The following is a 14,121-nucleotide window of genomic DNA, read 5'->3' on the forward strand; positions in this document are numbered from 1 at the left end:
CTGTGAAACCCTGCCATGTATTTTTTTTTTTAAAACACCAGAAATCTTTGTTTGTTTTTGTGCCTTTTTCTTAAGAGCAGCTACAACTAGTGCTCTTGCACAAGCAAGATTTATCTGCTTGACTGTCTCTTCTGATTACTAATGAGATCTTTGAACATGTGTTCGCAAATTGCCAGGCAGTCTGCTTGAGTGGTCTAAATTGGAGGAGGAGGGGGAAGGCTTGATCACTCTTATCACTATTGTGTATTCAAAAGAGCTACAGTTTATGCACCTAACCTAATTGCTTATATTGGCAGCCAGTTATGTTGCATGTGGAATCATAGGAACTGTGTGATGAGCTAGTACAGGATTGAGTATACAACAGCCTGCAAATTTTAACCACCAATCAGCATGAATTTTTTAAATACCTTTTTCTATAACTGTAGTCATATAGCCTATGTAGAACAGGGATTGATCATTTGCTGCAGTTTTCTTGTTTTTCAGTGTGGGCTTGCAAAGCAGACATTTGAACTGTATTTTTGATGCTATTCCTGGAAAAAGCTGGAATTTTATCTCCAAATCTTTCTATTAACTGTATTTTAAAAAGTTATGTTTTTATGTTCATGATGGAAAATATAGTACAGAGTCCCCTTTAAAGAAAGGGAAAATGAATTTTGTAGTATCTTTGTCCCTAACTTCTGTCATTTCAAGGTTTTAGCATATAACTAAAGACAGGTTTTTAAAATGTTGCCTTCCACTATACAATTTTGAACATACAGCACTGTGTTATTTCAATATGCAAAGTTTCAATATGGATTTATTCAGTGGTTCTTGTTTAACTTTTTTTTTTTTCCTTTCCTCTCCCCCTCACCTCTCAGAACTGTAATATGGGACAAGAACAATATCACTGCACAGGGCTTCCAGGACATAGCTGTGGCACTGGAAAAGTAAGTTCTCAAGCAACTGAATGACTGATGAAGAGGCCAAAGACTTATATCCTGAATGATCTGAGCAGCTGCAGTTTCACCGCAGTCAATATGATCTGAAGATGCTGAGTGCTCTCAGTTTTAAGCATCAGGGTACTTAATCTAAAGGAAAATTTATGACTTCACATCCTTCAAAAGGATGGGAAGAGGCTCTGTGACTCTTTCATCCATGCTCTGCTATCAGCATTGAGGCCATCGAGTTCTGCTGTTAGCATTAAAATTCTGAATTTGAGAATATTTTCCCTTTTCTGCATTCTCTTGTGTTGATAGCATGCAGAAATTCTATTCTAGGCAGTGAATGAAGCTGTATATAATAACAGAAAATTACTGAAGCATGCCTTTGTGGTCTGTTTGGTTTTTGTTTTTTTTTTTTTCCTTTCCCCCAGCAAGTTGAAACTAATAGTGATGTACTCAGGAACTGCAGTTGTTCATCGTAGTCACTGTGGTCTGGGTCATTTTGCTTCCCTGAGCTTACTCACAGTTGCAGCCATTACCAGTGATTGATGCTAAATGACTTTCATCTCTCTCCATCTCCATCACATTTCTTTATATGTTATTATTACTTTTCTTAAGAGGGAAAAATTACAGATTTAAATTAAGCAGCAGTTGCAGTTGTTTCGCATCATTAAATCCCTCAGACAGGAACAAAGGCTCTCTTTAGAAGGTGAAGGTAAGGTACAATTGCTAGGTTCTAGACAAGATGTCTTGCAAAACTGTATAACTACTTAGGGGAGCATCTTAACCCTTGGAGGGGTCATGAGGCTAGAGCTTATAAAGTTACTTGTTTTATGAAACTGTTGTAGTTTATATACTTGGTTTCAAAATTAATTCAGTTGTACTGATGGGGGAAATGATATAAATGATGTATAATTAAGCAAATCATCTTGGAGTGATTCCATTGACGATAGTGAATAGTAATTTGCAAAGGTTATTCGTCAACTTGCAGACATTTCTCTTTTAGAGAGCAATAGCATGTACATTTATGAGAAAGTCTGGTAGAAAAAATAATATGCTTATTTTCTGGTTAGCATCAACTTTACTTTTCTGTTCTGTAGTGCTTGGATAAGTAAATAGAAAGGACGGGGAAATCCTAAGGCAAAAGCAAATTATCTAAGTAGAAAAAAAAGAAATGCTACAGATAATTGTGTGACACTGCACTTTGTTCAAGTGACATCTCATTTATTTAGCTTGGAAGCTGAGGTCATTTTATGTCTCCTCTAACATTTAAAAATTGTTAAAACCATGGATAATATCACAAACTAAGCCACAAGCAACAAAGGTTTACACTTGCAGGAGAGGGACTGTCAATACTGGCTCAAAACAGTTAGCCTTGAAACAATCCATCTCGAAGACACATTGAGAACATCCTCCACCATATGTTTCCTAAAAATACATGAAACTGTCAATATTCTGTAGGAAAGAATTGTTGCTCAAAACAAAATTAAATATACTGAAGATGCTTGGGGGTATGTCTGTTGTGTGTGTTGTTTTGATTTTGTTCTTAAGAAAAACAGCCATATACTAAACCACAAAAAAGAAGAAAGCTCAGCTTTCGTAGTATGATGAGGAGGCTGAGGAGAATTGGGAGGGATTGTAACAGACTTTAAAACAGGCTGAAGTAATCTGAAGATTGTTTTTTCCCCTCCTCCCAGCTTTTCTTCATCTGTTTATGGTTGTGTGAAAATGTTGTTCCTGCAAGGGAATTCCAGGAGCATGGCTGTTGGCAGAGTTGCCCCATGGGTGTCCCAGCCAGCTGATGTGAGATGCTGAGAGCATCTTCTGTAGAGTCCAGTACAGGTGTCAGTTCAGGAGAGCATTTGAGAACAGTGGGCATCCTGTTCAGCCTGGCCATTAAGCAGGGACTTGTATCCCTGTAATTTTAATATGAAAATAAGCATGTGCTTGTGTGCTTTGCAGCCTAGAGCCCACTCTGTCATATAACTGTACAGTATTGCCCTATATTCATTTCTAAAAGATATTTTTTTCCGTATGGACTGTCTAAAGAAATAGCTCAAGTTCTAAAATCTGATGGGAAATGCTGGGATTTGTTAGAGGGCTACAAATTCTTCCCTTAGCGGTGACATGAAATTCACATGCCCAAGCCTGCAAAACAGATGATCTTATTCCTGTTTTTAAAAAAATAGGAAGTAAAATCAGCACTCTGCAGCAGAGCGTGTATGTCATGAATGGAGCAGAAGTTACTATAAGGGAAATAAGATGATGAAATGTAGGACTGTTGTCACATGTGCTGTATGTAGAGGGAGAGACAGGAGGGTTTTGAGACAACCTTTGCAGTCTCTGAGCACTTCTCTGAAATTTAACATCCTTTAAATATAGGTATTTTGCCAAGAGTATTAATGTGTTATGAAATTACTGGATTATTGAGTTGGTAGAGAAGCATACTCCGTTACAAGAGACAAGTGGGCTGTTAAAAAGAAGAATGGAGGAATATTTTAGACTTCAAAGGCAACAAAGAAAAATGAAGTGTGAAGATAAATATTGCTCTGATGATCAAAGTTGAAAAGCGAGCTTTAAATTCTTGATTTTTTTGCCCCTAAGAGCTGCTTAATTCTTAGATGAAAATAAAGTAGCATTCCGATACAATGCTCTCTGTCTGGAAGGAAACCAAGTACAGAGCCTTCCTTAGGGTAGTGGTCTTCTAAAGTTCTGATTCTGTGACTGTATGTCCATGAAATCTCCTTGCCTTTCATTTTACCCCCTTCTTCTGTGTGTTTGTCTGTGTGTGTGAGGGAGGGTGCACTAAGCCTTTGACTAAATTGAATTTAGTATATAATTACTAGCATGAGAGCTGGCAATTATAGATTTCAATGAATGGGATGTATTAAATGTCAAACAGCTGCAGAGATCCTTGGAAATCTACCTTTGTTTCTTTTTAACTAAATAAATACCCCACCTGCCAGGTAGTAGTCAGGCAATCAGCAAGTTCTGTAATTATTATCTGTCTTTGAGCTCGGTATCTTTGACATTTAAAAATTTTCGCCATGCTGGTGGACAGCCAGTTATTCACTGTTTAGTATTACATGAGGATACATAACAGGATCTGTATAGTTTGAGCAGTTCTTTTGAAGGACAAATAGAAAGAAAAGTTAATTTTCTGGCTGTGATGCAGTAGGCAGTTGGACACTGTGGAAGAACAGGGACCTTGCTGACTCCATGTGAGTAACTGCCTGCCACTGACAGCTATACATCGCCATGTTTACGTTGGGGAAGAAACATAGAAGTCTTCCATTATCATTTAAGGTAAAATGTTGGGTAGTATCAATGAGGAATCAGTGTGTTTGGCAGTTCAAAAGACCGCTGTCCTTCAGAGAGTAGTGTTTCTTGTGGCTAAGCAACTGGTGGGAGTGAAAGTGAAGGAACCTTGGCATTTCACAGTAGTTAAGGTGTCTGCTGTTGGAGTTAGTGCATTTAGTGAGGGATGGGTCCGTTGAAGTCAATAGAGTTGAGTCAATTGAAATTGTCAACTTTAAAGTGCTCAGAAATAGAGGGTTCCAACCATATTTATGTAGCTCTGGATGGAATAGGAACAGACGGTTAGTGGGACGTTTGCAGACAGCCGAGGGAGGAGGAAGAGATGTTTGCAGGAAATTAAGGCTAATTGAAAATAGGAAGAATAATTTCCAGGTTTTAAGAACTAATTGCTCTTTTTGTTTTTATTTATTCAAATCTGAAGGTGTGTGGACATACCACTGCATGTAGCATTTTAGGTTGAACTGTGTCATGCTAGTCAATTTATGTTCTCAGAGTATAAATACAATTTTGACTCAAGACCAAAACCCTATCTTTATTCTCATGTCGCAGCAGATGGACAAAGCTACAGAAATATTTTGCAAACAAATAAGTAAAACGCAGGGAGCAATTGTTTGCATAAAGCGATGTGGAGATGCTGCGCTTGTTTTGTCAGCTTTTATTTAAAATTCAGCGAGTGTCTTCAAATTGTTGTAAACACAAGAAGTTATTAAATAGTAAATTTTCAAAACTCAGTCTCTTAGTCGCTATCTATCTGTTACTGAATATTTCCATTTAGACTTAGATCTGATAGAATTGCCAGCAGGCACTGACACTCCCTGTTCTGTTTTGATATAGGAAAAAGTAATCTAACCTTGTGCGCAAAGGTACAGAGGACAGCTAGGCCTTTAATTGACAGCCACTGGGCATTGGCCACTTAACTGCGTTTTTTGCTTTTCAAAATCTCCACCTCTATCTAGTGGCAAAGAAGAATTAGCAGTAAAAAGGAGCATCCATGCCTCCAGTTAGTCCACTTACAAATGTGAAAAATACATTCTTACTACCTTCCACAGACAAGCTAGATGCATCTTTTTTCTCCCTTCTAGTTTATTCTTCATAAAGAGATACAGTAATTAGGTTAACTTTTACTATTAAAAAAAACTTTTCTTTTATTTTTCTTTAGGAATTATACTTTGAGATTCATGCCTATACCAATGAATGATGCTTCCCAAGCACTCAAAACAAACCCTGAGAAAACAGAAGAGGCGCTGCAAAAGGTATTGCATATACCACCAACATACCAAAATGAAACCACTACAAAATAAACTGATAATTTTAAGTGGCTGTGATTTCACACTTGGCTGAGTAAGAATTCTAGGCTAGATTCATTGATTGTTTGATTTACATGGATATATACGTGGTAATCAAGTGCTGCAAGAGCATGTAAGGCTTTTTATTCCAAAGAATGGTTGGAGTGAAGGCTGATGGAATGCAATGGTGTAGTATCAGAAAGTCATAACTAAGTGCAAGCTAGACCTTGTATTGCTGTATGCATAACTATGAAAGGGAGAGTTAGAAACTGGCGTGTTTGTTACAGATGTGCTTGTGTGTATTTCCATGTGCATAGAATTATTGGTACACATTTGTATTTTGGCATAAAAAGTGCAGTCAGCGCTGTACAAGACAAAGGCTGCTCTTTAATTTGGGGGAGGATAAAAACATTTACTGCTTGTGTTTTATATTGTACATATAAAATTCACACACTATGTTGCCCTAAATAAACAACTGCACCAACATGTTCTTTTGGATGAAGAGGTGTTGACAGTATCTGTAGCTGTTCTACTTGCATAAGTTATAAAACTCCCAGCTCAGTTTTAATATGGTAAATCTTGAGAGCTCCAAATGAGCCTCCTGCTCAATCAGAAAGCACACAGTTCACATCTCTTTAATGAGTAGTTTTCCTTCAGCCAGGGTAAGGTCATAAAAACCTTATAAATAGTTCTTACAGATAACTGTGATTAAAAAGCAAATCTCTTATGATCCTTATTAGAAAAGAAATTTTCAGTAAAGTGATTCTCACAGGGAGAAGTGCTGGTAGTTAGCACCTTTTTCTTTGATGCATGAAAATGATCTAAATTCTGCTTTAAAAAGTCTGCATCATGGGGGATGGACATATTTCTTCTTGTTTAATATAATTGTAGATAGGTTCATATCTAGAATGATAGATGCATCTGAAAAAAATATCGTGACGCTTCTGGCCATGGGGATTTAAATTCTACGTGTTAATTAGGCATTATGTACAAAGAGCATTTTCTTTTTTTCATATCAAAGTTGCTAAAACTGTTTGGCCCTGAGTTTGTTTTAACATGTGTGGTTCAGGCTTTCTTTACACAACATGACAAAGTTCGCTCCACAAAAAGGTGACAGTCTCAGGAGTGGTGCTGTGAACACAGCTAATTCCATGCGCGTAAGAATGCCTGCCCACACGGACTGAGCTGTCATGCCTGGTGCAGGGACACCTGAACTGACTGACTGATGTCTCAGGAGGGTCTGTAAGCTTCAGCCCACCACAGCTTGAGTACAATGAGAGTGCTCCTGGCCCTGGTCCAGCACCAGATGGACATAGTAGCTAACCTCCTGAGCTCCGGTATCTCTGCAGCATACTTTACTTACAGTGTAGGCAAACTGTATAAACCTTGCATTACTGTGGGGCACGGTCAGACTGTTCCAGTTCTTGCTGCTGATGCAGGTTTAGAGGTGACCATCCCTATTAGTCGCTGCCTCACAATCTGCTGGCCACTCCACCCATCCTTTTCCCCTCTCTTCCTTTCAGACCAGATCCATCACCTTTGATGAACCTTAAACAGTTTACCAGTAGGGTTTTTTGACTTGACTAAGTTTGGTAGAGCCAGGTTAGGGGCTTACTGTATGTGCTATTAAGCTGGCTGATGGTAGGTGTTCACTGCTGGTGACAGTTGTGGTAGGCTGTGACCAGCAGCTGTGAGTAAGAATCACTTGTCTTTGAAGAGCACTTATGTACTGCTTATCCTTAAATAACTTTTGAACTGAGGCTCCTGTATCAGTTAGGCGCTTTTAGATATTTTTTCTTCTCTCCAGACCATACTGCTATTTAAATCTGTGTCTTTGCAGCGGGCCGAATGCATCTAAAAGAAATGAATCGACTATCTTGTGTCATTATGGTCTCTACAACAACACTTTATGGATAGAGTCCCTATAAATATTTCTCAAATCTGGATCTACTCCTTTGTCAGCGTAACTTACTAAATTGTTCAAAATAGAAGACTAATTCAGAAAACACTGGCAAAAGCACCATATTTAATGATGTTTCACTAGTCAGTGAGTGAATAAATATTGGCCAATGTGATTATTAAGCACTGAGACACACAAAATAAGGTTTGCAGATAACAAACAAATACTTAGGCACTTTTTCCTGTCAGTCCCCATTTCTGATACAGCAGCAAAATTGAAAGCAAATTACCATGTGGAGAGTCAAATCAGTTTCCTAATCTGGCTTTGTTTTTTAGATAGAAAACTACTTGCTTCGTAATCACGAGACCAGAAAGTACCTACAGGAGCAAGCATACCGGCTGCAGCAAGGCATTGTCACTAGTACCACTCAGCAGGTGAGAACTTGTTTCTTACTGGTACTTCTCGGTGTCTAACATCTGCCTGGGGACACAGTTCTCTCTCATTCTGTCAGAGTAGCTTAAAGCAAGATGTGCCTCGTGCGTGATACTTCGTTTCCCAAGAAATAATAATTATCAATGATAATATTTTTGGAAGGGAAAAAAGCTTTTGTGAGAGGGAGGTCTTATGTATAGTAGTACTGTGTAGAGAAAGACACGAGCTATTTCCGAGTGAACTATTGTTGGAACCAGGAACAGTTTAGTTCATTCGTGCTCAGGAGCCTGACTTTTCAGCAGGCTCTCATCAGTGTGACAAGCATCATCATAAGGCTGTGCCAATTCTAGTGTCTGAGTCAGTTCCAGTCTCTCTGCCTAGCACTGAGCAACCATGTAAACATGCCCTTAGGTACCACCAGAGCAAATAGCTTTAGAGAGTAAGTCATCATCTACCGTATACCTTCAGAACTGTGGGTATCATGGGAAGCTTTACTTAGAGGGAGGGAGCAAAGGAAGGTAGAAGTCTTCCGTGCTCTTTATAGTCTGGATAGCTGAAAAGGCTTCCTGTCTAACACAGCCCAAAATATTGCTTGAAGCTGGGAAGCTTTTGTGTTTTGTCAACCACTACCAGGTTTCCTAAATGCCACGTGTTGTTCTGGGTTTTTTTTTTCCTTTCTCTTGAGAGGGCTACAAGCATTTTCTGTGGTAGCTTACCATTCTCTCTGTTCTAGTGCATTTCCTGCCAGTACCCCTCAGGGCTGTTTTCAGCTCCAGTACACCACTGAAGCAAGGTGGTGTAAGCAGAATAAAACTTGTCACGGCCTTCGTTTTTAAATTTACTTCTGTGTTTGTTTGCACCAGTTGTGTTCCCATGCAAATGGAGACTCCAGCAAACAGGAGAGGAATATCTGTTTTGCTCTTCAGATGAGTCAATGAAATTTCTCTCTGTTCTCTGCATTTTTTTTTTTTTTTTGTGAATCTTAATTCAAAGTGGCCTTTTTCTACCTGTGTTATTAAAATTTAATGGGACTGTAACCTCTCGACAGAGAAAATGGTATGTGGAGATGTACTGGCACTAAGAACTGCAAGTGCGGCATCACTTTATTTTATTTTAGTAACTTATCTGTTCCAATGCCACCTTTTTTCCCCAAGTTAATAATCCCCATATGAATTAAGTTTAGATCTTTTTATAGCTTGGTGGTTTTAGTTATGCTTTTCTCCAACAACCACACACACATCAGGTTTTAGTCAATGTAATTTATTGTTATTTTGAAAGTAGAGTAAAATTACTCATTTCTATATTAAATTGTGTACAATAAGGATGGATTTTAAAAATAGTTTTAAAAGAGAGCTGGAGAAGATTCTCCAGTTAGTATGGCGGAATTGCATTATTATTCCCAGAGTGTATTTTTTTTTTTAGTCCAGATGTCCCAGTGAGACTTTCCACTCTCTAATAATTAATTAGCTTTTTGTACTTACGCAAAAAAACCACCCAGAACCCTTTGAAGAGGAAGAGTCATGTGGAGCAGAAAAGGAGCATGCTGTGAAATTATTTCGGTTCTCGTTGCTAATGATATAAGATGCTAGAACTCCAGCCTTTGTATGATGATGATGACGACACGTGCACTCAGATGTTGCTCCAAAATGTCAAATAGCCAGTTCTAATTAATGCTATGTGGGCTGATAAAGACTTTTAACTATTATATCTCCCTGCCCCGTATATCTTCCTCAAAGCTGACTATATGTCAGGCATTCTTATTGGTTTGTCTTGTAACGATACAGATAGACAGACCACCTGCCCTGTATTTGCAGCATGTTGAATGAATTGTGTTGCAGATACAGGTTAAGTTCAATTTATCCCACTGTGAAAGGTCTGATGGAAACTTCTGCTTTGATAGTTACAGTTCCCTTGTGTCCTGGTTTTGGCTGGGATAGAGTTAATTTTCTTTTTAGTAGCTCGTACAGTGTGTTTTGGATTTAGGGTGAGAATAATGTTGATTACACACTGATGTCTTAGTTGTTGCTAAGTAGCACTTATACTAAATTAGGATTGTCCAGTTTCCTATGCTCTGCCAGAGAGGAGGTGCACAAGAAGCTGGGAGGGAGCATGGCCAGGACAGCTGACCTGAAATAGCCAAAGGGATATTCCATACCATAGAACATCATGCTCAGTATATAAACTGGGGGGAGTGGGCTGGGAGGGGTGGATTGCTGCTCAGGCATTGGTCAGTGGTTGGCGAGCAATTGCATTGTGCATCACTTGTCTTTTCTTGGGGTTTATTTCTCTCTCACTCGCTCTCTTTTTTTTTTGGGGGGGGGTGTACATTCCTTTTCATCATCATAATCATTATTATTATTATTATTTAATTATTATTGTTAGTATTATATTTTATTTTACTTTAGTTATTAAACTGCTCTTATCTCAGCCCACGAGTTTTACCTTTTTTCCTGATTCTCCTCCCCATCCCACAGGGAGGGGGGAGCAGCTGCATGGTGCTTAGTTGCTGGCTGGGGTTAAACCACGACACCTTGCAACTAGGAATATTTACATTTTGAAAGAATACCCCAGAAGCCTGCGCAATTGCATTTTGCTTAGACAGGAGAAGTCTCTGTTGGTGTTTGTTGAATGGACAGTGACAGAGCTTTCTTTTACTGTCTGAACTTCTTAACAATTCAGGGACCTTCAGAGCTAAGTGTTAGATATATCGACAACATTTTCAGCATTAAACTTGCTACAAAAAACAGAACAACACTTGAGCTGGATAACTTGTTGGTTATTTGCAGTTATCCTGGAGGTAACTGTAGGGGAAATATTCCAAAGCATATTTTTTTTTTAATGGTAAAGTTTTATTTATTTTTCCAATGCTTAGGTGTGTCCTTATGAGATATAATGCTTTCCTCCAGTAGCATTGATATACCTCCAAGCTCTGATCATGCATTTCCAGATTGTTATATTGTCACTACAAATCTCATCATGCTACTATTGATTTGCTACCTGGACTGAACTCAGTTTGCGTTTGACCAACGTTCTGATGTTTTATCTTTTCTATTTCTTTTGTTCAAGTAGATGATTGACAGAATATGTGTAAAAGTACAAGATCATCTCAACTCTTTAAGAAACTGTGGCGTGGATGCTGTGCAGGAAGATGTCAAATCTGCAGAACGGCTTATGCGGGATGCTAAGAACTCCAAAACAGTAAGCCTTTCCCAGCATACTGGTAACACTGAGAGCAGTTCAGTTTGTGCTTGCAGCTTTTCTCTTTTTGGGGAGTTAAAATAACAATGTGTCACAAAAGAGTATTTTCTTTAGATGATCAGCTGTAGGTAATATTTAAAGTGACAAAATAATTCTAATTTATAAAGACTTTGATTTAGCAGAGAGATTTCCTCCTATTTGTCTGGATTTGAAGACAGGTAGTGATGAGCCTACTTTCCAAAGATATTCTTTCTGTCTTACAGCTCTTACCAAATTTGTATCACCTCGGTGGAGCTTCTTGGGCAGGAGCAAATGGTTCGCTCTCCAATCCAATCCAAGAGACGCTTGAATCCATGGCTGGAGAAGTCACAAGGGTTGTGGATGAACAGCTTAAGGTCTGTGAATAGATGTGTTACCATCTCTCACATGCAGAAATAACTAAATCTGAGATCTTTTGTTGCTAAATGCAAATGTGCCACACTTTTTTAAACTTATCAGTATATTTGTACGTAAGCTATCTTTTTATTATTAGTTTCTTATAACTTTGTGCCTTTTTATCTGGATACTTGCCTGGTTGGAATGAGATAAATTGCTTTAGTGTTTGCAGTGGGTAGAAGGAGCATATACTGTTTATTATCATCTCATTTTGTCTTCTAGAAGGGGAATACTTATCAATTGCTCCTTAGGCCCTTAATAAAGGCATCTCTCCAGCACCCTAAAAAGTCTCATGCCCTGGAGGAAAGTACTCACTAGTTCAGGTATCCCACTGGAGTGAAAGCTGCTTTTCTGTAGACTCCATTGCAGAATTTTTTTCCCAGTGACCACTTTTGAACCTGGTGCAGAATTTCCACTTTAACTGTTTGGTTTGGATAACTTGTATGTATTGAGAGTGCCTCAAGAATTAATACAGGCAGCTTTACAGGAAACCTTTTCACAAGTTGCCTGTCAAACCTCAGTTCTTGAAATCGACGTCATTGATCTGTAAATATTCTCACCTGTGTGTTCAGCCAGCTCTTGCTCCGAAACTTCTACCTTTAATTATATTAGATCTTACTGTATAATAAGCAAGGAAGAGTCATCCATGCAGCATGTGCAAAGGTATCAGTCCAGGAAGAAGTCAAGGTGGGGAAGCTTTAGCAACTGTTGGGATCCGTATGGAAGCCGATGAATTTAAGAATATGGTTCTGAGGCAATTCAGATCAACTTAAGTTTATCACTAAGCTACCTTGCCTGTGTTTTGCTATATTTAAACTTATCAAAGAATCTGAAAGTGAAAGTTGAACTTTCAGTTGAAACAACATGAAAATGCTTCAGTCAGTGGGAATATAGTGAAGAACAATAATAATACCACATTACTAATTACTTTTTTGAAATTAAAAAGTTAATGAGGAGGAAAACAGTGCTGAATTTTTAGTATTTTCCTCCCTTTCCCCATTATATGAAATAGGGTGAAGATTCTTTATCACTTTTTAATTTCTGCAGGCATGAACATGATTTATCCACAAGATTCTTCCCAGTGGAGCTTCTAGGCTATTACTGGGACGGGAATAGTCAGGTCAGCCCTTCATGCAGGGCTCACCCACTTAAATAAGTCCTGTGCATTTTGGAGAGTCTTATAGAAGGGGAAAAAAAAAAAAGCCTCTTCAGCATTTGGAATGTTATTTATAGTTCCTGGCATAAGATTGAGTTAATGGGTCTTCCATTTATGCTTTTACACATTTACAGCAAAAGGCACTCTAGCTCAACCATTCTAACTTTTACGTTTACTTTTGATTTGTGTGGCATTAAAGTTTAAGTGCCTTACAAGAAACTATAAAGTCATAATGCTCTTTGTATGTTGTAACACTCATTTTTATTAATTTTACACTCAAGGCTGAAAGGTTTTCCTTTAAATTCTGTGGAGTCGTACTTTGCGTGAAGGAGAAAACGTTGAACATGCATTAAGATTTTTTTTTTTTTCCCAGTTGTTTAGGTCGATTCAAAACATCATATGCAGTTTATTATTTGTGAAGATAGATAAGGGAGCTCACATAAGTACAGTTCTTTTTGTAATTGTTGGGGGAAGAACATCCTATATGCTTTAAGTGGAGTTTTGATTTTTAGCTTCCATAGCAACCAGAGCCTGATTCTAGAAAGAAGTGTTTGGAAATTGAGTAAAGTCAATGAATGCTCTTCAGGCAAATAAGAGATTTTTTTTTTTTTTTAACCTCAAAGAAGGGAAGTGGGGGAATGAAGAAGTTAGAATAAGGAAAAGCAACATCTTGGAGTGAGTTGAGTTGGCCAAAGGAGAAATTATAGCAAGGCCCTTGCATTTCTCTTGTCCTGCTGGTGTCACTGTGGACACACAGAACCCGGAGGTGCTTTATTCAGTTGGCAAAGGCCCAAGGGAAAATCATAGGCAAGACAAATGGTGCTTAGGCAAGAGAAGATTGTTTTGTAAGGACAGGAGTGCTTGAACTATTCCTCCTAAATTCCATCCTAGTGCAAAGGGTTTGTTGGCTCCATCACTTGTTCCATTTTTTCTTTAGATATCATCATCCTCCAGTCCTTTTACTCACTGTATCTTTCTCCTGAATGTTAACAGTCATTAATTGTGGGCAGGACTTTGTTCTCTTCTTTCTGCATGCCTGCTGACTGGCACTTCTGGCCTTGTGACTGAAATGTTTGCCCCTCCACAGTCAATATTGGAAGCTGTGAGTTTCCATCACTGAGAGGTTTTGGGATGGAAGTAGGGGGCGGGGAAGTGTTTCTGTAGATATGATAATAGTCAGGTGAAATCAACAGTTGAAATCTACCACTGAAGAAATTATGGTCAGTTGTGCACTTAAAGAAGAGATCCAAACTCTATTTAACTTTTAAATTGCACAGTCTCTGAGTATTTTGAGTAAAAATTAATTTTGAAATTTTCAGGTAAGGTCTTTATTCTTTCCTCCTACTTCCCACTGGCACCTGCACTCAGCATTTCTTCACACGATCCATTTTGAAAGACCATGCTTAGACTGCAATTGTAATTCAACATAGCAAATCTTTATAACTTTTATGATTGTGATCCATCGGTAACTCTTGG

General features: G+C 38.4%; 1 protein-coding gene across 6 annotated transcripts in view; it reads left to right on the forward strand.

Annotated features, from left to right (window-relative positions):
* CARMIL1 (capping protein regulator and myosin 1 linker 1) overlaps window positions 1-14,121 on the forward strand; it is a 202,768-nt gene that overhangs the window by 136,204 nt on the left and 52,443 nt on the right. For all 6 annotated transcript variants that reach the window (XM_050891525.1, XM_050891527.1, XM_050891529.1 and 3 more), the window contains 5 exons: window positions 858-926; window positions 5,398-5,491; window positions 7,760-7,858; window positions 10,926-11,054; window positions 11,318-11,449. In XM_050891525.1, the coding sequence (XP_050747482.1) occupies window positions 858-926; window positions 5,398-5,491; window positions 7,760-7,858; window positions 10,926-11,054; window positions 11,318-11,449 (523 nt within the window). The remainder of the gene's footprint in view (window positions 1-857; window positions 927-5,397; window positions 5,492-7,759; window positions 7,859-10,925; window positions 11,055-11,317; window positions 11,450-14,121) is intronic.

Source organism: Gymnogyps californianus, chromosome 2 (assembly GCF_018139145.2).
Source record: "Gymnogyps californianus isolate 813 chromosome 2, ASM1813914v2, whole genome shotgun sequence".
Classification (NCBI taxonomy): domain Eukaryota; kingdom Metazoa; phylum Chordata; class Aves; order Accipitriformes; family Cathartidae; genus Gymnogyps; species Gymnogyps californianus.